Below are 24,532 nucleotides of genomic sequence, written 5' to 3' on the forward strand. Positions count from 1 at the left end.
TACAGGAATACACTCTATGAACCTATCCAAACATCTTGGTTTTGTTAAATAAAAAAGAAGTCAGCATGCACATTGACATTCAGCAAGCCTTCTTTTTTTTGTTTCAGTTCTATCACTGACTCTATAAGTCAGAAAATACAAATTCTGAAAGATAAGGCAAAGATTTTAACTTTGATCAATTACAACTAAAGATAGACACGTGTTCTTCCTTATCACACATTAATTTGATGAAGATTTAAAAAAGTAAAAACAATTGAATAAACATAATTTTGGATGAGGCTTGCAAAGCACTGCTTTTGGAACCTAAATGTGTACATTCAAAGATAAATTTTCAGATCACACTGGTTCAGATTCCCTGTGCTGTAAAATATTTTTTATAAAATCAGTAATTAGTTAGCACTTCCTAATCATTTTGCTGCGTTGATTAAGAGAGTGATAGTAACTGAGAATGCTTGCATTTCTTTCAAAAGGTTAGATTGTTTGTTTTCAGATTATGAGAGGACTGCAATGAGATCAATATTCTTTCATCTGTTTTTTGTTTTTTAACTGAGCTGAAGACGTTGAGGCATATATGAAAATGCAAATCATGTTTATCAACATGATAATGACACATGACTGTATGATTCTGTAGAGAGCATTTCTCACAATAGTTCAGTTTTGGTGCAGATAAAACTGTGTGGTGATAAATAATGTGAATGGCAGACCCTTCTAAGAATGTATCCACTGCCAGAGTTAGTTATTAGAAAGAGGCCATTAAGCCAAACCTGCTTATGAAGAGCTTCCTGGAGATTAACATGATAAAATAGACTAATAGAATAGAGAGGCGTGCGGATTTGCTGTGGTTTCCTTTTTCAAGCTTTTAGTAGTTAAAAAGCAATTAAAAATCGTCAAGTTACGATGGTGTTTGAGAAAGCAAGTGCATGTGTGTGTGTGTGCGTGCGTGCACGCTCGTGAGCGCGTCATGTGGCGACTTACGTGGATGGTGTTATGCCCATCTGTTTCGAGGAAAAACATTTGAAGAGGACGTGTTACGGACGAGTTTGAAAAAGGGGGATGGACGAGAAGAGGATCCGGAACAAAGTTTCTCTCCCTCTCTCCCTCCCTCTCTCTCTCTCTGAGTTAAAGCTAAAGAGCTTGTCGAGCTTGTGTGTGTAATGAGAGTTTAACAAGACCCAATAAATCAGTTAACCATGGAGGTTTATTGCCCTCAACACGTGTCATTGTTTACCAGGAGTCAGATTCTATTTTCTAAAGTTTGAAAATTATTATGATTTTGAGATTTTAAAGGAACAACAGCCGAACATTTCAGTTAAGTAACCCTTTTGTTATTTTATTAATTTTATTATTTTCTATGTCACTTGCTTTGATTTTAATCAATACGAATAAATAAACTTAATAACTGCAATAATTATCATTTACCCGCTTCATTTTTTTCCTCCTTTTTTTTTTTTTTTTTTTTTTTACATTTTATCATCAGTCTTTTTGGGACTATCTTTTCCGTTTTTGTTCCAATCGTCTCTCTTATTTCTATTCACACATATTTTCTGTCTTCTCTTTCCCAGCTCCCCCTCCTCACCCCTTCCTCCACCACCACCAACCCAGCACGACCATCATATTTAGCCCCCTGCACACATTTCCAGCGGGTTATCACAATTGCCATTCCTCCCCTCCTTTCTGATGTGTTACCCAGATTACCATCAGTGCCCCTCAGATATTTTGAACAGATCCTCGGCGCGCGGCAATATCCACTCGGAGCCATCTGGTGCAGATCAAAATCTACTGACTTCTTGGGCTTCAGTCGTTAAGGCATTAAATCTAGATCTACAGAATCCCCCCCGTTGACTCGGGAGGTGGGCGATATAAGAATCAAATCAAATAAAAATAGAAGTGTTAAAACACGACCAGTCTCCCCCTCCCTCCCTTCTTCCATCCGTGCGCCACATGGCTGTGTGAGGAGTGGACAGCTGAGGAAAGTGGAGGTTAAAGTCCGAGTCTTTTCTTTTTCTGAGCAGGGGAATGGATAAGCGGTTCAAGATGAGGTGACCAAAAACTGCACTTGATTTTCTTTTTATCCTGGGTGTAAATCGCGTAAAATGTGCCTGTCCTATGACAGAAAAAAATGAAACTGTAAAACTTTAATTTTCTTTGCTTTTAAAACCGCAAACATCCAATTTAAATGGACCAGTATTCAAATTTAGGATGCAAAAATCCGTCTTCACTCTCACCTTCTTCAAACTTTAAATATTGTAAGTTAAACACGCCACGAAGATTAAATTTGGGACTCAAAATGCGCATGGGTGATATTTTGTGGCGCGTGCAGGGACCTACAGACTTCGCAGCCTGGTGCCTCGGTGTTTGACTTGTCCCCTGGCTTTGCTTCATTCCTTTCCACTCAAAACAAGGAAACGTGAAGTGGCTCTGTTGTTACAAAGGACAACAGCAATCTGGTTAAAGTCCACACGGTCTCCCACTTACACACACACACACACACACACACACACACACACACACACACACACACACACACACACACACACACACACACGCAGACGCGCGCACGCAGATGGAAAGTGGGTGAGAGGAAAAGGGGAGAATTTGGCTGATTAAACCTTTATGAAGAAATCAAAGAACAGCCAAACTGAAGTCAATAAAAGCATACATAATTTATAAATAATGTGGAGAGATTTGCATGGATTTCCGGAAATGCTTTAACATTTGGAGGAAAATAAGGCGCCTAGAAATTATTTAATCGTTACATTTTTTTTTTTTTTTTTTGCACAATTAAAAAAGAAAAATAAATAAATTGAGAGCTTTATTTGATTTTCTCGCCATTCCGATGTTACTTTGTATCAGAAAATCTTTCTCTTAAAAAACAAAATGAAAAGATTTCACATACTGAAAAAGTTTTGAAAAAATTTAGAAGAACATTCCAAAAAAATATAGATCCAACTCTGCGAAAGAAGACGCTTTTTAAGTAAGTGAATCAATAAATAAAATCAAACGCACCAGCAGCCCGTGATGCCAAACACCAACTCCTCTGCGGAGCCACTTTCTTCCATTAATTACAATTTAAATCTATTCAACTAAGTTCCTTCTTGTGACAGGTTTACTTCCCCCTGTGTCGGACAGCTGTAAAATCGTGTAGACAGGTTGTCATACAACAATCAAAGCCTTCGGTGAATGGACTCTAATGCTTGAACATTTAACATACAATAAGTCCAAACAGAGGGAGAGAGAGCGAGAGAGGGAGTTAGAGTCAGAGGGAGAGAGGAAGAGAGGGAGAAAGAGAGAGAGAGGGTATGGGGGGCGAGGGTAAAGAGAGGGAGAGAGAGGCCCCAGCCAATGTGCTCACTCTATATTCACATTATCCACATTGCTCCAAACGAGGAGGAGCTTGCAGGCTCAAGTAGGGGATGCCAATCAAAGCATCAACTTCAAATTGTATCTGAGAGATCAGCCTGGAGACCTCAGGGCCAGGCGCGTCAGTCGGAGCGCAATTGTTGATCTGATCACATCCAGCGGACTTTGCGCGAGAGAAAAAAAGAGAGGAAGCCGAGATTTAAGAGCGGGTTGTTTTGTCTGCACACAACTGTGTATGTCTATAGTAGCTGTGACTTTGGCTCGAACACCTTCCCTTCACTTCACCAGGCTCCCTTCTTTTCTCTTTTCTTCTCTCGAACACTTTTTTACGCACAGTTTGTCGGACGGTGCAGCTGTGTGGTGATTTCGGCGGTGGAGATGTCTTTCCCGCAGCTAGGCTACCCGCAGTACCTAAGTGCCTCTCAAGCGGTGTACGGGAGCGAGAGGCCGGGAGTTCTTACGCCTTCGTCCCGGGGAGGGAGCACCGAGATTGGGGGAAGTCCGTCCGCCACCGCAGCGGCAGTTACATCGGTGTTAGGCATGTACGCCAACCCGTACGCACACAACTACAGTGCTTTCCTACCGTACACCAGTGCAGACCTGGCTCTTTTCTCACAAATGGTAAGAAAATGTGTTTTTTAGTTCGGGTTTGGTTTTACATAGAGACAACTGTTAATGCTCCTTGTTCCAGCCGCTGCCTGAAAAACAACAACAACATGACAGCCTGCTTCTGAAGCCTCAACAAAAGAAATTGGGGCATAAATGCATTTTAGTTTGTCTGGTTTATTTTAAAATAACTAACGCTAAATAATAGTTTATCTCTCTTGAATTCTCTCGACGTCACGTTGATTGTGAAAGTTGGGATTACCAAAAGTTTGACTTGAGGTCATAAACAAAAGAGATGAAAAATTTACCAGTGAAGAAAATATTTTATACCACATGGTCAATTTTTGTGATTCATGTTCGGATATTCAGACATTCCAGCGAGGCGATAAATTATATGTGGTTTTGGCATGCGCTGTGGAAAGGAAAAGTTTCTTCCCGTTTTTTTTTCTTATCAAACCACCACAACAATCTTTTCTATCGCACAGAAACTTGAAGTAGAAGTATGCAATGATTTTTAACTGTTAACTGCGAAATTGCACGTTGTTTTTCATAGAATGTGGATGAATTGTTGGAAAATGTTGTCTTAAAATACACCTGGAGATCATTTTAAGTTTTTAGTGTTAATGCGTTAGCTACTGGATGTATCCACCACGTACACGCATTAGGCGCTAAAGCTTCAAGATAAACGCATATTAAATGAAATCCAACCGCATGCGTTGCGTAAACTTGTGGAGATGTTTTGAATGCTATATCTGACGCAAATGAAGCAAAAAAGAGATTAAATTCGTCTCTAGAGTATTAGTGTGGCACGCTGGGAAACTTCACGTAGGCCTTCAAAGCGCTCTGACATACTTGAGGAGTGTGGAAGGGGAGTTTGGCAGGTACACGTGAAAGCTGAGGATTCGCATGTGCTTTCACAGTGATGCAACTAACTTTGTCTTGTCCTGTTGACTTTAATGTTTCGTTCTTGGGTTTTCACGTATTATGCACGTCTGTTAATAAAACGGGACCGGTGCCGAAGGCCTAGTTTGTGCTTGTTTGCAAGTTAAAGAGCTTCTTTGGGGAGAGCTCATGAGTCAGGTGCAACTGTGATTTCTTGAAAAGGGGCCACTGTCATTTGTTTGTCTAAAGTGCAGACATGCAGTTCAAAGCTGCTTAAAAACACCATAAACAATGAGTGTATCAAAATATGCACCATGAATGTTCTGCTGTATTAAAAATTCGTATTTTATTTTGAAGGGATCCCAGTATGAGCTGAAGGAGAGTCCTGGCGTCCATCCTGCCAGCTTTGCGGCCCACACCTCTCCAGCCTTCTATCCATACGGCCAGTTTCAGTATGGGGACCCGGCCAGGCCCAAGAACGCCACCCGTGAGAGTACCAGCACCCTTAAGGCCTGGCTCAACGAGCACAGGAAGAACCCGTACCCGACCAAGGGTGAGAAGATAATGCTGGCCATCATCACCAAAATGACGCTGACGCAGGTCTCCACCTGGTTCGCCAACGCCAGGAGGAGGCTCAAGAAGGAGAACAAGGTGACCTGGGGCAGCAGGAGCAAAGAGGACGGGGAGGACGGGAACTTGTTCGGCAGCGGGGACGAGGTGGAGAAAAACGAAGACGAGGAGGAGATCGATTTGGAAAGCATAGATATCGATAAAATTGACGACAACGACGGGGATCAGAGCAACGAGGACGATGACGATAAATCCACGGAGGGGAGCCGGGAGCACAGAGGCGGTGTGGGTGTAGGGGGAGAGCTGGACAGCTTGGAGAGAAGAAGGGCCTTTGCGCTGCAGGCCCACGAGGTGTTTGACAAATCTAAGGGTGCAATTTCACTTCACACAGGGAGTAAGGAGACCTCTGACGGCAACAACAACAACACAAGAGTTTTGTCCCCGGATAGACCCGGGAGCTTTCCCCTCCCGTCCAACAATAAGCCCAAAATCTGGTCTTTAGCTGAGACCGCCACAAGCCCTGACAGTTCCTCTCAGAAACCCACGTCTCCTTGCGCCCCAACGGCCACCACGCACCCAACAGCGCCCCACCACCAAATTCAAACTCACCCAGCCTTCCTCCCCAGCCACGGACTGTACACGTGCCAGATTGGAAAGTTCCACAACTGGACGAATGGGGCTTTCCTGGGCCAGAACTCCCTGCTGAATGTGAGGTCGTTTCTGGGAGTAAACCAGCACCACCAGCACCACCACCACGCGCCGGCCCAGCAGCAGCCGACATCAGTGGTTGTTTCGCCGGTAGCAGCTGCAGCAGCACTCAGCAATGACAGCAAGGCCCCACCAGAGACCCACAGTCCCAAGCACATAGGTAAATCATGAGCCGTGCACGCGCGCAAATATATCATACAAGTGAGAATAACTTTAAGCGCAAGAGAAACTTCTGTAAACTAGTGTTCAGTGCATGCTTTTTCATTTTAAAAACATTTTTATTTCAGAGCACATGTAATTCATAAAAATGAGGGCAACACACACCTTTAGTCTTAACTGTCACATACTGGACAAAACCCCCGTTTTATTTCGTATTTAGAAATGTTCATTCATAAAATAGCGACAATAAAGACCTTTAATCTCTTCAGCTTTGCAGTGTTTATAAGGGGCTTTTGTTCATTCTCTTTTTAGAGCATGAAAACGGTGTAAGGTCTGTTTCACCTCCAACACAGACCCTGAAGTCTTCCTTTCGACCCATCATCGACAGGTGAGACATTTTTTACTTTTATATTTACATTTTAATTTACTATAATTTGTTCTACTTTTATTGTTTTTTACAAACTCGCTCATAATTTTAGTATAGAAACCCTGCTTTGTATAAAAATACAAAAGAAAGAGGATAAGCCTCTCTTTTTTCCTTGGCACTTTTATAACAACAGTCATCAAAATAACCAACCAATTAGGCATGAACGATAGGGAGGTCCCAGGATCAATATTAATATTAGGAATTACTCCACAAATGCATATATTTAAAGGGGCTGCAAACATAAACTTGTTTTTTTTTTTAAGTCAGTCAGTAAATCTCATGTGTATGCCTGTTATTTCTTTTAATTCTTTTATTTTTGTCCGATAAGAGGACTTCAAAATAATATAAACAAAGATAAATAAAACACAGTTTGCTTTGCGGGTGACAGGGGTCTTGACTCCCATCCCACTCCCCCTTTAATTCCTCCCCTCTGGGGAGAGTGTGGCTACTTATCAAGTCACCGAGTAAAACGGGCTCTGTCTGGGCTGTGTGCTTTCCCTAAAGACCCCTGGGAGAGCCGGAGCCCAGGGGAGCGCTCTGACTGAAGGCGAAAGAAGAAAGTTTGCCTCTGATTCCAGATCTACAAAATGCCCCATTTATTTTATTTTATTTTATTTATTTTTTCTTATTTTATTGCATATATTGTTGCACTGATCGGTATGCATCTGCTTTTTGTTTGTTTTCGTTTTTTTTTTTATTTTCTTTTTTGTTAAAGTGGCATATTCGTTGATGATAACAGACAACAATGGTTTCACATTGAAAAATTGCCATTAACTGACATGTAAATATCTGATAACGAAAATAAACAATTTAGTCACACTATTATTATTATTATTATTATTATTATTATTATTATTATTATTATTATTATTATTATTATTATTATTATTATTATTGCGATGGTGCTGGGGATTGGAGGGGGTTGGGAGGCAGTCTGCAGTCTGTTTCAAATCAAATCCGTTCAGCCTGCAGACACTTGAGATGCATATTGAGACCCGCTGTCCAAACACTGCGGGGTTATTTATCTACCTCTCTGTATTATTCTTTATCCAGATCCTCTCTGCCTTCCAGCGCCAGGAGTCCGCAAGACGCCACGCAACGAGTCCTCACAGCTCTCTCCTCGGCTTGATCAACACATTTTTTTTCTCGTGCTTGAAAAAAAAGAAAGAAAATAGAGAAAAAGACTTTACACTCCCTGAAAAAAAGGACAATGAGAAATAAAAATGCAGCGTAGCATCCAGTCGGTACAGAACAAATGGCGTAATTTGGTAATATCCTGTGGATGGATGGATTACTTCCTCTATTGTTGTGTAGCCTATAATCGCGCCTATAATGTTACTCTCTCTCCACTCTGCTCAGGCAGGCTGGGACATTTTGGTAGGCTTTTTACTTTGTTATTATTATTATAATTATTATTATTATTATTATTTTTGTCTCTATCTTGTGTTTTTGGTGTATTTTCTTTAATGTAAATATCAAGTGATTTAAATTTGTAAATAGGAAGCGTTGAAGGAATTTGTCCAGATCGTATATTTTGCCTAATAAACTAAATGAAATTATAGAGAAAACCCAGGAGATTCACTGGCGTATTATTATTATTATTATTATTATTATTATTATTATTATTATTATTATTATTATTATTATTATTATTATTCCATGGTAAATGAGGTAGTTCTTCGCCAGCTTTATTTGAAGAATGGTGGGAATGGCAGAAAAAAAAAAATCAAATTGGCAGTCTGCACGCAGGCTTAATTTTATTCACGTTGTGGAGCAAAGCAGCGTGGATGCATTGAGGTGCTAATAAGTGTCCAGATGGTTGCTGGTGACAGAAAATGGACAGGAGCAGCTGGGAAGGTCATTAAGTAATAATATGGGAACGCCCAGTCCAAACAAAATCAAATGGTTAAAATCTAATCTGTCAGAGAAAGAAGTCGATTCAAAGATAAATTATTAATATTTTCGGGGTTTTTTTCGAAGAGGAGTAGAGAAGAGGAGGAGGAGCAGGAGGAGAGGGGCATGGGAAGCAGGGTCAGTGTTTTGGGGTCCTGTCTGTTTCTGCCTGATAGTGATCATTAGCCTACAAAAGCAGCTTCTTTGCTCCTGAACCGGTGACCAAAAGCTAATATTGATTTACCACAGCAGCCTAATAGGGTCTGGATATTGTAAGGAGAAGGCGTAATAACTAAGTGGGTAATTATGCAGACATTTTTTTTATTTCCTTTCGTTTCTATGAGCAGGTGTTTACTTCATCTAAAAAAGCTCTTCGAGACATTTTAAAAAGATCTTCTAAAATATTGTATATATTTTTTTTGCATTCAAAAACAAATAACAATGTGCTTTTTTCTTGACATAAAAATCTAGTGATAGTTTCCAAATCTTTTCCAAAAATAACTACAGTTCAAGAACACTGAGCTGTTTTTGGAGTAAGGCGAGGTTTGTGACTGCCTGTGAGCTGTGAAGTGAGCTGTTCCACAGGATGAATTATTTGAGTGGCCTAAACCTGTAGAGTGGCTCCAGTGCAATCTGTTTTGCAATATCACAGCGACCTCTATGGGCAAGGAATATATTGCCTTGGCCCTGAACAGCCTCTACCTTCTATAAGAGCTATAAATCACATTGAAATACTCACACTTAAACTGAATGATCAATGTATGATTTAGACGCAGGGAGCGTTATTCTACTGTCCCAAATTTAAGATGAATAATAATAAAAAGAAGTAGTGAGTGTTTTGATTCTTGGGGTAGTTATTTTAAGAAAAAGTAGAGAGGGGAGGGGGGGGTTATTTTGAATAATTATAACAAGATTTTATTTATTTTATTTTTTTTTAAATAGTTTCAAATTATTTCATCTTGAAGAGCCTGAAAAACCTCCAAATAAATACTACCAATAGCTGCACGAGTCAAACTCATATAAACATAGCTCAAAAGCCAACTTTTTTTCTTATTGTTTTTTTTTTTTTTTTTCTTGAACGTTTGGTAAATATTGTTTTGTCACTGCTGCGTGACGGAGACGGGATGACGTCTTTACGCAGAAATCTGTGTCACTTCAGTGGCCATGCGAAACAGTCACACAGTCCAAGAAAAAATTAACTAAGGTCAGGAAAAGTTTTGTTAACAAGAGCAATGCCATCTAACTCAGTGCTAAATGAGTGCAACCCCTATGAAAGAAAAAAGGCAGAGAAAAAATAATTACATTTTACTCCAATCATCCCAATAGTAATAATAAAAAAAAAAACAGGAGCGTAGTGTATTTGGTTATATACCCTGTCTGCGATGGTGTGAACTTATTTGTGCAAAATATTGTAGAGTGTGGTCAGGAGACATGCTGTGCTCGATATGAATATAAAATTAAGCCATGTGAAGCCCGATCTAACTCTAGTCAATTTCCCCTCTGCATTACTCGTGCTATGGCAATAATGATTCTAATACTGCTGCGTAAAAAGCAGGTGTGTAAATTTCCTCTTTCCTCCCTCCCTCTCGTGCTACATTTGCACATGACATCCTCTCCCGAGCTTCTTTTGGGGCTAAAATTAAATAACCTCTCGGTGTCCCATTTATTCCTTTTGTACTGGAACAGCGTGAGGTGAGCGCAAAGGCGTTAGCTGCAGGCCATTATATTGTGTTTCCATAATATATACAAAATTATTCATTTAGTAAGTGGATGTACAGTGGATTGTCTAATGGGTAATGAGCGGAGCTGGAGCTGATAATTAGGCTGTCACTTGCAGCCATTTCTTCCCGGCATGCCCTGGGCTAATATACAAGGGAGGGCGAGAAAATACGAAGCATGGAATTAGAGAAAAAATAATAATAATAAAAGAAAGAAGAAAAGATAAATGAATTTAATGTAAATATAGGGCTTAAGAATAATGCTCTTTGGGATTAAAGAAGTAAATACCTTTCATTATCTTTTTTTTTTTTTAACTGTGTAGCCATTGTTAAGAACAGCAAGCAATGCTTACATTATGTTAATATCACTAGAGTAATTAAATAATTTCCTTTGATATCTATAACACATTACATTACAAATGTGGTTATTATTTGGAGGAAAAATTAGTAGTTTCAGCATTTCTAAAAAAAAAAAGAAGGGAAATCCAAACTCTTTCCAAAGGCTAAAGAGGGTCTGTTCTTTTCAAGTGCTGGACCCTACTCGGGAAATATGTAAATTGTGTTTCATGCAAAGACAATAAGTTGTTGACCCTAAAACAATTTAGCATTCTGTGGCAGGCCCTGGCCCCCCCATAATACCACTGCCTTTTGTTGAGCGAACAAGGACCATCTCCCCCTGCAACTGAGACGTGTCACACTGTGGCAATCCATTCATTTTAGTGCTGAATTGTGTGGTGTGACAGTTTGTGCAAGTGTGTGTTCGTGTGTGTGTGTGTGTGTGTGTGTGTGTGTGGAGGGGGAGCGAGGTGACTGCATGGGGAGGAAAGTTTATCACTGTCTTGTCTTTTTTGGCAGAAGCAGGCTACTCGTACAACAGACTCGACCCCCTTGTTGTCGGACAACACAAATGTCTTTGCCTCTTCCTCTCTTGCCTTCCCCCCCTCCTCCTTCAACGTCTTCGTTGTCTTTTTCCTCAAAGATGCCCGCCCATTTCTGCACCCCTCTAATCCATTTATCTAGTTTCATGAGTGCAGTGCTGGTCGAAAATGATGACACAAAAGCTTGGCCTTGGCTCCCTGGGCCCCGGCTGAGAGAAACACAACAACAAGCAACAACAAGTCAGCAGAGGCCGGCAGCGGCGGCCTCAGCGGGGCCTCCGTGGAGCCCCCCTGCTACACCATGTTTAGCTGCTTCTTGTTTCGGATACACAATGGCAGTGAAAGGGACGGATGCCTTGGTCACAGGCTTTTCTTTCCGGGAGCGATAGGCTGCTGTAAGACATAGTTCTTGCCACAGGAAGAGATTGGAGGATTCGGTTTGGAAAAGAGGGGAAAAAACTAAGAGAGTGTGAGGGGAGGAGGGAGGGAGACTCTCGGCACAGCTACACTCAAACACAAATAGCAACAAGGAGCTGCTACTCGCCTGACAACTGGCTGGCTGACTGACTCGCCGCCGGTTTCAGCAACAACTCAGTACATATACTCAACAACCCGTGCAGACCCCTGCTGACACAAAAACCTGGCCTGGCTCAGAGTTATACTCGAAATAAACATGGTCTCTCGCTCATGTTTGCTGGTTTTCTTTCATTTGGCCACTCAAAGCGACATTCTTGCGTTTTGATCGGTAAAGAAAGACAGAAAGGGATAACAAACGCGAGGCAAGGAGAGCAGGCGAGTAAAGTTTTCTCTGTCTCGGTTGAACATTCTTTCTGACTCTGAGCGAAGAACACACGAAAAAAAAATCTCTTTTACTTCTCCTCGACGAGGACAATATGCTTATTTGGAGCTCAGTCAAAGCACTGTTGCCAAATATTGGGGCACTAATTAGCTGGCCTAATCTCGAAATATTATCCTGAAATCTGAGAGTTGAAATGGTCTATTTCGAGAGACCTCGGCTGAACATGGAGCTTCATTATTATCTTCTTGTTTGCTACATGTTTGTTGATCAAAGTTATTTCCATGTGTCTGTTGTTGTTTAAAGGCCATTGACAGGGTCCAATATACACACACATTCACACTTGTACTAAGACACACACACAGACACACACTTGTACTGGAGTTGTGCTCCTGTTTTCATTAATGACTCTGCAAACCAATTAAAGCTTGACTTCCCCAGAAGTATCTGAACATTGCAGCTCCACCAGAACACAACTATATTTAGGGGAGATTTTCACACACACTCCTACTCCCCGAAACACACACAAGCAAGCACCCATGCACGATGGGTATGCGCATGCACACATTCCTGCTACAGTCTGTTGGAGGATCTGAAATATTTTGCCTTAATTATCCTCCAGTATGGATCATGTTCTTCAGGAGGAACTGGTAATGATGGGGGTATTTATAGTCATTCATTCCCCGCCTGTAATTATACACTCCTCAAAATTGGGGTTTTTACATTTGGCATGTGCTTGAAAACGTAAATTAGACAGACAGCACTGTTGTTGGGATCTCTTTGAAGTGAATCCCTCCCTGAAACATGATTTGATAGAAAGTTTTATTCTCTCTTCGATACTTTTTCTCCTTTGTTAGCAGAGAGTTTGCTTCTTGGTTGAAGAATGTGTCTCCAGTCCAAATGCACTAGTAGTTCAGTTTGACATTATAAATTCAGCACCACTGTTTCTGTAAGAAAATACATTTCGAGCCACAACAGATTACCTGCTTTTGGCTGCAATCTGTAGAAAATTACTGTTTTTATCGCCTTCAAAATAAGAGCCACAAGAGAAGGAAAATGAGAAGTGTACCAGTGTTTACATTTCAACACCGTGCCAAGCCATCCCTAAGTACAGGTATCATAACAGTGGGTTAGCTGACACTTATCTAAAGACAGTTGTGGGTGTGTGCATGTGTATGTGTGTTTTCAATAATAAAATCCAGGCAGACATGGCAGTCAAGCCAAGGGCCTCGTGCCCCTTCTTCCTCCCTGCACAGATATTTCCACAGCGACAGATAATAAAGTCTGATTTTTTTCCTGCCGTCTTTTCTGATGTGATGCCATTGTGGTTTGGGCTAATTCCAGGGGGCTGTACAAAGGGAAGCGCGGCCATCTGAAGTGTCACACTGCAGCTGTGGCTGAAGCACAGGAATTTCCATTTAGCAGGGGGATGCTTTCCCCTCTTTCTCTCCCTGACTCTCACTCACTTGCTCTGAACACTCGCAGCACATGTGCGGTGCAGAAGGTGATATCAAATGCAACTCACCATCGTCATTCAGTCCTGTTAATGTGAAATTCTTTCTCACTCCCTGTCCATCTCGTTTGTTCCCCCTCATACTTTCCTTCTGTTTTCTGAGTTAAAAACAGCCATTTAATGGGTTGAATAAGTATTTGCTGAAGCTGTGTTGACAATAGTTGAAGATTTTTTTTGTACTATTACAGTTACTATTACAGTCAAAGAGAAAAGCAATCAAAAATCCAATCTATTTTTTTTTTCTATTTTCTATATTTGGAGCCCAATATAAACCACAACACACCCATGTGCTTGATTTAAACATTTTATGATACTTTTTTCCTGACTTTTATAATTAAAACAACATGAGAGAAGTCTACGTAATGTGGGGTAAAGTTTAGATTTTCCATTTTAAGTATCATTCATTTTTTTCAGAGTTGTAATAATTGTGTTGATATGTCCTTAAACTTACCAGCTATTCCTCTGAGATAAGGTACATTAAGTCTCACTTTAGAAAACACCTGGGTACGTCAAAATTAAAGTTTTAGCTCTATTGATAGTCTGTTCACCTTGGGTATTGTTTTAAACAATATTTACTGTCAGCGAAAAATATCATATAGAAAAGATACTTTTTTGTGCATAAGCTTTTTGAAATGTTGTAGATGTAAGATTATAGGCAGACTCCAGATAACTAAAAATACTTCCAGAAGTTATGCTCCAAATCTCAATTACCATCATCAATCAAGTCCTGCTTATTCAGGTTAGTGATACCAACACCACCTTTCAGCTCCAGTTATCAATAATGTCCACAGAAAGGAAATATAAGCTGTATTACACCCTCTATCCCCTCGCCCAAAGCAGACAATTACAATGTCAGAGGCTGTCACCTGGTGTACAGTAGCCAGTACATCCAGTGACGGCTCACCTGCCAGAGCTGAAACAGAAGAAGACCAGAACAAGAACACAATGTGTTGGAACTATCACTTCACACACACGCAAACCTGAACTAAACTAAGCAGGCCGCTACCTCGCACTGATACCTTTCCCCTCTGATTGAACCGGAGGCCCTTTCTTCACGCCCATCCTTTCCCTGCACGAAGCCCCATGCAAAGCTAGGCAGGTCTCATGGTCCTGGCGCTGGAAGTTTCAACTAGATACCACACTGCAGCGCTATTTATCTTAAAAAGACACCGAAATTACATCAGAAATGAAGGTTTATTCTCTCTAAAGCTTCTGTAAAATGCAGCTTAAAAACTTTCAGAAGGTCCCTACAGGTCATTCAGTTCATTTCATTTCATAGTTTTGCTGTTCAGACTACTTTTCATAACAGTACAGATAGCCAATAATAATGCTGGGTGCTGACGTCTTATGAACTGCCTCTGTACATCAATGCTTGCGGCTGGTTTGTGGTATCATGTTATTTTGGTAACAATACCTGAGTGTTACTTTTCCCAATTCCTGTCTTATATCTGTAAGGTTTCCAAAATAAACTGTGGTACTTTGGCTTTAGATTGAACTTCATATGCATTTGTATGCATATGAACACTAAATTACATATTAGAAAGATATAACAGGTAAGCAAGACCTTAAACATGCAGTTGGAATGCATTCAGGACCATATGTGTGGTCTAAGGAAGTGATTTTTTTTTTAACAACTAGAAAGTGGCATTGAAGTGATTACAAGATGTAAACATTTTAAAATAATGCAAGCCATTATATTTATCAGTTTAAATAAAAATGACTTAAAATGTCAAGCAAGGTCAACATTGAATAACAGTTTCTTTTGATGGGTAAAATTTGTCATAACAAAAAATATATGTATATTGGTTTAGTTGGCTGCTAATAAAACTATTCATCCGTACAGCCTTAAGATGTAGCATGTGTTCAGCAGCCTTTTGATGTTAACATCTGTTTGATCACAGTTTATTAAATCATATCGTGTCTTTTAACTGCCTGGCTAATGTATTCAAAGAGGAATCAGCACAAAGGACCTGTGGCCATACATGACCTCAAAGTGAAGAATATCACATCATGTTGTTGTAGCAGCAATAGCAACTGTCTCAGGCACTGACATGCTATCCCTGTAATCCCTGTCGTCAAAGTCATATTCAAGCACATGCATCATTGTTTCTTTCCCAGAAATCTCATTCTGCATGCTGCTAAATGTCCTGAAGATCAACATACCCTAATACCCAGACCCAAAAAATCTCCTGGATGGGCATACAATATGTATGAGCTCTGTTATTGAGACCATGTGAATCACGCGAACAAAGCATTTTTTCATGGCAAATCATGTTCACATCAAAGTTTAAAAATACACATCCACATCTTGAGGAAATGCCATCACAATTTCTCTGTGATCTGTATGGGCACATCTGTGGCCAATACTGTGTAGCATGTGGTCAGCTCACTTTCTGCTGCTTTATCTCTGCTTCAGTCTGCAGAAATGATGGTGCTGGACCCTGGGTTGCAAGAGCACACATGCACATAAGAGAATGCATGTGGTCATTTTAGCATTCAGCAATGTTTATGTGCACACAAGTTCAGATCACGGACATGTTTAGACATCCATGCAAACATGCATATGCAGTATGCGTGCAGTCATGCACACAATGGACACCAGGCTTTGTCAGATAATACATGGCGTGTTATCCAGTTAGCCAGGTCTATCCCTGCATGTCACAACAGGAATGAGCACTCTGCTGAATGAAATTACAGTTTTATAGTATTATGAAACTTGTTCTTGTTTGAAACTCTCAAAGTCTCTTTGAAACTCTTATGACTTTACCTTTTAAGTATTTAAATAAATAAATACTTTTAGATAAAACTGAATGGGCAAAACAACCCTGTTTTTAAAACCAATTTATGTTTTGGCTCTAAAGAAATTAACACAATAATTAACTCTTTCACTGTGTTTTTACAGAAAATGGTGTCGCCTCTACATCTGTATACATTGGCCATCCAGCATAACTGCTCATTTTAAAAATTTCATAAGCCTGTCGATCCATGCACAGCTTGTGTGTCCTTCCATCCTAGCAATTTGCAGCATGTGCCGCTGGGCCTCTAAGCAGGGAAAAAAACGGTATATGGTTCTTCTCCTTTTAACTAAGATTAGTACAGTTCTGATGCACTGCAGCTTTTAAAATATGTATCAAAGCTGTTCAAATGCCAGCAGTTGGTATGTGGCAGGCAGGGGTGGCGGTGGCTTGGACGACGATTGGAGTTATCCCAACTTCCAAGTCCTCAGCAGGCCACCCCCTGCTTGTTGTTGGCTCGCCCACCAACGCAATCACTGGTTCTTCACATGAAAAAAAATAGGTGGAAGAGTGAAGTCAAGAAGGAAGAGATGGAGAGATAGGGCGGCAGAAAGAAGGATGAAGGCAGGAAGCGTGGTGGCTCTATCTTGTCTCTGAGCAAGGTCTAGCCCCTTGATTGCCCAGCTTGCCCTCCCTCTCTCTGTCTCCTTCCTCTCATCTCACTCGCTTTCCTTGGGAAGGCACTTGCTGAGAAAATCTTTATGAACTCCTGGGCCTGTCGGCGATGCTGGGGCTGCTTAAAAACCTGCCAGTTTAACAGCTGTGTGTATGGGCCCGGCCCCGGATAAAGCACTTGGAAGTGGCAGGGCTTACACCATAGGGTGAGTCTTTATGAGGGGGCCTCCTGTGTGGTGGCCGCTGCTGAGGCTGTTAATTGGCACACTCTGAAGTGCTGTATATCTGCCCTTCATAATCCAGACACAGGCGGGGGCAGCGGGGGAAACCAAACATTTATCCAACGTTCAGGCCCACAGCTCACCTTTGGCCTTTTCTCTCAATTAGTTGTCTTTATGAATTTACAGTGTACAAATGCATATGCTTTATACGACTATTTTTACTGACTGTGATGAAAATGAATATATACATGTAAATAATGTAACAATGTTTTTTTATATATATATCTTAATTAGCTTCTTGTATTTACAAGCTGAGCAAGAAGGCATTTGAATGTCTGTAAAAGTGCAAGAAGTAATTACAATAAGAAAACATGCACGCATATAGTGCCCACACAGAGTAATGATAACAAACCAACCACATATGCACACATGGCTGCAAACAATTACACACACACACACACACACACACACACACACACACACACACACACACAAATACAGTACACAGAGCCCCACACAAACAGCCTTGTGCTAAGCAGCTTGGCCCTGGTGCACCATGGGAGGAAAATAAACACACACTGGTCAAGCTAAAGACCCCAGGATGCCATTTCCTCCTCAGCTGTGTTTTCTCTTGTATGTGTGCCTTTGTGTGTGTGTGCGCGCGTGTGTGTGTGTGTGTGTGTGTGTGTGTGTGTGTGTGTGTGTGTGTGTGTGTGTGTGTGTGTGTGTGTGTGTGTGTGTGTGTGTGTGTGTTTTACAGACACTGTTGCTGTGTCACCTGGTGCTGGTCTTAACAGTGTTTGCTGAGCCCTGCAGTGAGACCAAACAGTTCTTGTGGCACAGTGATTAGAAACCTCAAAAAAGGGACATTTTGTTACCACTCCACTTAGCAAGAATCTAATTGGACTTTATTTATTGTGACTGTTTGGAGGGGGGGGGGTACTTACATAGGAAATATTGGTTTTGTGACATCAACTTAAACTCTTATGAACTGTTTTCTTCCAGATGAATCTTAATCAGCTGAATCAGTTTTTTTTTTTGTTTTGTTTTTTTGTAACAATTTACTGGCAAGTGCCTCGATAAAACAGATAGAAACCATTCTCAGGCCGTCCTCTATCCCTGACTGTACTTTTTTGTTCTTGTTTTTTTGAAGTGAATGATCACACACGGGAGAAGATTGAACAACATAATTTCATTAAAATTAATTAGAATTACAAAAGTAAAAAGTATGGAATAGAGAAGGAGATGATAAGCAGATCTTTATGTGCACTGTAGTCAAGCGAATACATAGTGTGACCAATCACCATATGTGTTGCTTATGTCTGTAACACTAAACAACTGTTGAATAGGAACTGTACTATCTGGCTTTACATTCAGACATCCAGCTGGCTCATTCAACAGTCGCTATCTGAAAATCATATATAGCTAGCTCATTAATTATTATTTGAGTGGAAAAATGTTTGTATGCTGAGTGAAAATCAGGGACTGTATGAAGTATGGACGTAGTCTCCATGAGGTTATTCATTTGTTTCTGAGCTTATTGACAGAGGCCATATTAGAAATGCTGAACTCAGCCTAGCATCATTTTAACTTGGTGAGGCAAAGAGGTAGGCTTTTTACCTCTTTGCAGACAGCTACAGCGTACTTGCAGTCAGTCAGGTCAGCCATGCTTTTATGGTATATGGACAAAACTTGCAAATTTAATGTGGTATTTAAATAAAAATGACCCCGCATGTTAGAGAAATGAGCTGTTAAGACACAAACTTTTTTATGCTGTTAAGCTTGGTGTGCAATTGGGGTGTTTCTTCGAGCAGATTCCTGAAGGACTGTTTTTTTTTTTTTTAAACTACGTCTGTAAAGGCTTCTTATTTTCAGACCAGAAGTTGCCACTTTGTGAAAATACATGGTGAGTTGACGCAAACTGCTGTTATTGCACATGCTCATTACACAGTGGTGATGAAATTAACATTTCATACAGTTCTAAAAAAAAATAAAATCTTAAAAAAGTAAAAGTAAGGACTTAGAAGAGCTGAAGCTTCTTAAAGTAAATTGGAGAACATAAGGTGAAGTCACCACATATTCCCAAATTTACATTGCAGCCAAACATGATATATAATTTTTGGCTAACCCTAACCCTGAGTTTTTCATCACAGTTTTGTAAAAATGTTAACTTACCACAAATAAAGCATCTTCATATGAGCTGAATCCAGATTATGTAAAGTTGAAACAGATGTAGATGCCTTCTCGCTGACTGAACCTTACTCGTACTCTTGCTTTTAAATGCACTAGTTCCTCATAAAAGTATCACGTTCATGTTCTAATGCTCTTTTTCCTTTGCTTTCAATATGTTTGAATTTGTTACACACATTGAGGGAAATTTCTCAAAATTTCTGAAACTACAAAGGACCAGCTCTGTTCATTTGACATCATTTCCAGTAGCCTGTCTGCAGCCTTCATTTCAAATCACCATCCACAAGCTCTGACTGCCTACTGCACAGAGTGACGCCAGCAGGCATTCAGCACAAGTTGGGTCACTTTTTTTTCCAAAGAGAAAATAAATCAATTTAAAATTAAATTCTTAATACTGCCCTCATGTTTCATGTGATGTGAAGCCAGTGCTGAGTCAGAGCTTGACGTCAGCCCAGCGTAGACCTTTTTACATCAGTCTGGAATTGAATTTTCAAGCAGCAAAGTATCAATTTTAAAGACACATTAACAAATGATAAAAAGGTTTTTCTCTAAATACACAACAGCAGTGGATCTTTGGGGTCATCTGAAAGTAACAGACTGTGAAGTGAGAAAAGACCTGCTCGTGAACCTCTGAACTCAGCAGATTTTACTCGTATGACAAACTGATTTATGCAACATCATATTCCAGCCATTTCTACATATGATGCACACATGAAAGAGCTATAAAAGTCAGCCATCAGCACAGAGCAGCACACGACTGGTATGACTAAAGACAGCTGATGCTACAAGTGTCTTCACAAAAACAGAGAAGATGTGTTGAGAATGTGGAATACAGAGATGAAAATCAGACACAGACACAAAAGCAATATAGGGAAATAGAAGCAGAAAAAAGGGAGTTTGAACAATCACAGGACAACAGGGGAGAAAGGAAGACAAAATGAAAATATGGAATTGTGAGAGCAAGAGAGGACAGGAAGGAAAAGAGGAGAGAAAGTCAGGAGCTTTAGAGTGGATGAGCGGCACATAAGGTTGCCAGATGAGCTTCAGCTTAACCACAATCCTCAAAATGGAGACAAACATACGCCAATGTCTTCTGTATGCCTTCAACAGACGCCCCTAAATGATTGTAAACATTAACTCTCCAGAAAGGGAGGGTTCCCTAAGGTCACTCCTGCACACTGCCTCAGCAGTGGTGTGAGATAATGACCGGCTGATCATTTTTAGTGAGCACAGACATTTCTGAAGATAGCAGCGTGTCTCAGAGTAGCTTTGTTACATGGCCACGAATACTTTTAATGCAAGCTTACATCTGATGCTACAGGCCATATCCATTAAGATGTTACACTCAGGTTGGGTAAGACAAACACTGGTTTAATGTTAAGATGCTATGTTCCATGGGACAGGTCCTCAAATTACTGACCCGTTCCATCCCACTTTTTGACACACTTCTGCTGGAGTGCCAGATGTACCGATTCAACCCCAGAAGGGGGAGCTAGAGACACTGCAGTCAGTTGATTGGTCGAAAGAATCGTCACTTCCCAGGTGACGGTGGCTGATGTATTTCTCCCTCTGAAACTCCCTTATACAGGTGGACAGCATGGTTCTGCCATTTATCATTGTACGGTTTTGAAGCCAAAATACCCCCGTCACAGGCGCCGCCATTGTAGCAGTTTGCAGCCTGAGTCTGCGTAGTAGAGACGATGAGGGATTCTGGGAGAATCTGAGTGGAGCTGGGTGACAAAAATATATATATATTTTTTTTTTCATGGATCTAATCACTTCTTGACTCTTACCCCCCCCCTCCCGACATATTTTACAGTCCCCGAAAAAAATACACTTGAACGGCATCTGTCAATCATCGTTAAACGTTATGTATAACCTCGTTTTTAACCTTGTATAACTAATGAAAACGAAACTTTTCAGAAAAAAAGAGGACTTGAATACAAGACAGCCAAATAATATCTTCAAATCACTACAACAATCAGGCCTAAGAAACATTTCTACGAGGTGTATTAATTTTTTTAAGTTTGACCACAGCCCATCTGGAATGGCTGGAAAGCCGGATTTTTCAACATATACTCCAGACAGCCACCAGGGGGAGCAGTTTTTGTGAAGACCTCACTTCAAGCCGAGCAAGCGGACGTCCAATTTTTTTACAGTCTATGATCACCACACATAAATCACAATAGAACAGAAGAGGCAAGCCTGAACTGTTAATGAAAAATGAAGTTAGCTTGGATTACAATCAGTCTGCTCTGCAGCTTTTTGTGGAGAAGTATTATCGGAATAGTTTACCTGGATATCAAGCCAATATGCTAACCCTAAGCTAGCCAACAGTTTTAAAGCAGCATATTTTATTGCGTAACATTTACACACAGGAGCCTAATCTTAACCCGGGGGTGGGTAATGCTAACATTAGCCTATGGATTATCAGAAGTGATGTTTGGACAGCGATAAGCTAGCTAAACTGCTATAATGTATACCCCTATCAAATGCCTTTATGTTTTCATTCCCTAATATATAAATGGTAGTTTATGGAGATGTTTGAATGCTATTGTTATCTTTGAAATAACAGTAGCTAACTGGTGATAGAATTTGTCATTTAATCTTAAACTGTTGCACACTGCCCCTCCTGATTTTGGCATCTGTTATCTTTTGGGAAATTATCAGTCAAGTGATGAAATGATAGATACTTATTGAGCACTTCCAACTTCCTGAGCAAAAGTCATCACCGTATGCAAGTGGTGACATCGGGCTTTCTGAAGCTACCTCGTTTTTTTCTGACCTCCAAATGGAAAAAGATGAACAGTGATGAGCATTTGTGCAGCTTGAAAGGAAGCCACGGTAAGGTCAGATTGTGTGGGAACAATTTGACATCAATAGCAGTTACAGATCGATGTTAGACCCTTGGGTGAACAGTGTTTTAAGTCACAGGTGGCTTCTTTCATAAGGGCCTACACAAATATTTTAAATGTGTCTTCCACATAAGTCATAAAGTTCAGCAGATATTCAATCATGCAAAAGACAGAGTCAGTTGAATTCTGTGATACAGTGATACACAAAGAGAATCATGTAACTCAACAAGTGTCTGTAAATTTGCAATAAAACTTTACTTTCTACTTCTGATGGATAAGTGATAAAAACTGTCTAATAGGACTTGGAAAAGGACACTTCTCTTAACCCACAGCCAATGCCATGGGTGTTTATGTTTTTATGCTATGTTGGCCTCAAGGTTGGCTTTCTGAAGAACGCCACATTGCTCTGAACCGGCTAATTATTTACTCGACTTGACACCAAACAAATCCAACCTTTCGGAGCGTATGTTAAACAGGCCGCGGCGCTCTGCTGTTTCTCACAGATGAAACATTGCGTATGTCACACAGAGTGCGTCTCCCTTTGCGCCTTGTTTTCATCCCTGGAGGACTACTTTACTGTGTTTGAAGTCTCATTTATTTTACCTACGTATCAGCTTCACAATTGATTAGGCCTTTCACGCAAACACCCGAAGCACTGTGTTGGTTTTACATGGACGTTGGAGGCAGGTCTCCCCCCCTCGTCTGAGCCATTTAAGACATAGCGTGTCTTGACATTATTACTATTTCCAAGCTTCCCAAAGGAATACAAGAGGAAACAAAATGTAAACAAAGCAGACATTTGAAAGGAGATATTTGATTCAAACTTTTACATCCTCTTCTCTAAGGTTACTTGAAAATGGAAACCTGGAGTTTGTTTGGACTTGTCTCCTGTGGGATTTCTCACATTTGACCCTGAAGTATTAATTTGTGAACTTGCAGCTGCTTACAGTCACTGTAGAAAAATTAAGAAACCAAAAAGAAAACACCAGATGCACAGCAGTGGTATAATAGTGCTATTTAAAAATACTCTGACCATGAACTGAACACAGATTTTAATGAATTTCTATACGACTTTTAAAAGCAACCAGGTAGAGAGGGAACTGCCTGACTGAACAATATAGCGATCTAATTAGATTACTCCCCTAGCATGTGATGCTGAACAGAATCTCTTGTGTATTATTCTGTTCTCATTTATATTACTTAGAGCGCTGATTTATTGTGCCAGGCAATAACGTGCCCTGAGAAGAAGGATCAAGTTTAGCGCTTGAATTTGTCACTAATATTTACGAAAATAAGAGGACTTGTTATTAGATCACCTTGGGGGAGAGAATTAATATCATTATGAATTTGAGAACATCAACAAGTCAAGATTCAGGCCGTCTGGAACGGTGGCCTATCCAAACAATGAGAACATTGTTATTTTCGTAAACCTGTTGACACGAGTCACTGAGGAGCATATTCTGTGCCAGACAGCTGTTTCGACATGAACTCAGGGGTGAAGATGGAAATGAAAAAAAAAAGATAAACAAAAGTGTGAAACCTCAATGTGGAGTGATTTCATTAGCTGGAATCCTGTGCAGTACACTATAATCAAACAATTATGTGGAAACAATTCAGTGGTTGACTACACCAGCCTGTTGGTATCACTGTGACTCTAACACCTGATATAAACAGGACAATTATCCCTATTAGAGGATGTACTCGAGTTCCATAGTGTGAACCATTAACATGCATTTAGGGGAAGTTTTCACAAGCAGGGAGCTGAAAGAGGAAGATTCCCACATGGACCAAAGGTTGGCCAGAGAGCTGCTGAAATCTGTGTTGCTAAATTTGTCAGTACTTGATTTCCATTTCCTGGACTAGACTTCAAATTTTGCTCTATCAGTCAAATCACAATTTATTGTTTTTGATTAGAACATATGTTATATGGCAGCCACACTTTATATTCTTTATTTTTGTTTTGAGAAAGTACCATTTTTAGGTACAAAGAAATAGTCCCCATTCTACTTGTACAACAATTTGTGTAAGCAGGTCTCTTTTTCTCCAGGCTGAATGGAATTGTTTAAAATGTATTACTGTAAGGAAAAATTCATAGAGAGAATGACAATGAGGAGAGAAGAAAAGAGCAAAATAAGGAAGAGAAAATGAAAAAGGTACATATATATACATATATATATATATATATATATATATATATATATATATATATATATATATATATATATATATATATATATATATATATATATATATATATATATATATATAAAGCAAAAGAATGAAGAAAGAAGAAAGCAAAGAAGAGGAGAAGAAAAGAGAGAATGTCAAGAGGGAATAAAAGAGCTA

General features: G+C 40.1%; 1 protein-coding gene across 1 annotated transcript; it reads left to right on the top strand.

Moving 5' to 3' along the window:
- Positions 1-3,365: 3,365 nt before the first annotated feature.
- irx1a (iroquois homeobox 1a) lies at positions 3,366-8,231 on the top strand. The gene is made up of 4 exons (XM_074683589.1): positions 3,366-3,981; positions 5,206-6,286; positions 6,598-6,673; positions 7,766-8,231. Exons 1-4 carry the CDS (start codon positions 3,739-3,741, stop codon positions 7,839-7,841), a joined length of 1,476 nt encoding a protein of 491 aa, XP_074539690.1. The 5' UTR covers positions 3,366-3,738; the 3' UTR covers positions 7,842-8,231.
- The last annotated feature ends 16,301 nt before the right edge of the window (positions 8,232-24,532 follow it).

This window comes from Halichoeres trimaculatus, unplaced genomic scaffold (genome assembly GCF_033239565.1).
Source record: "Halichoeres trimaculatus isolate MK-OKI-2021-1 unplaced genomic scaffold, fHalTri1.1 fHalTri1_scaffold_12, whole genome shotgun sequence".
Taxonomy (NCBI): Eukaryota; Metazoa; Chordata; class Actinopteri; order Labriformes; family Labridae; genus Halichoeres; species Halichoeres trimaculatus.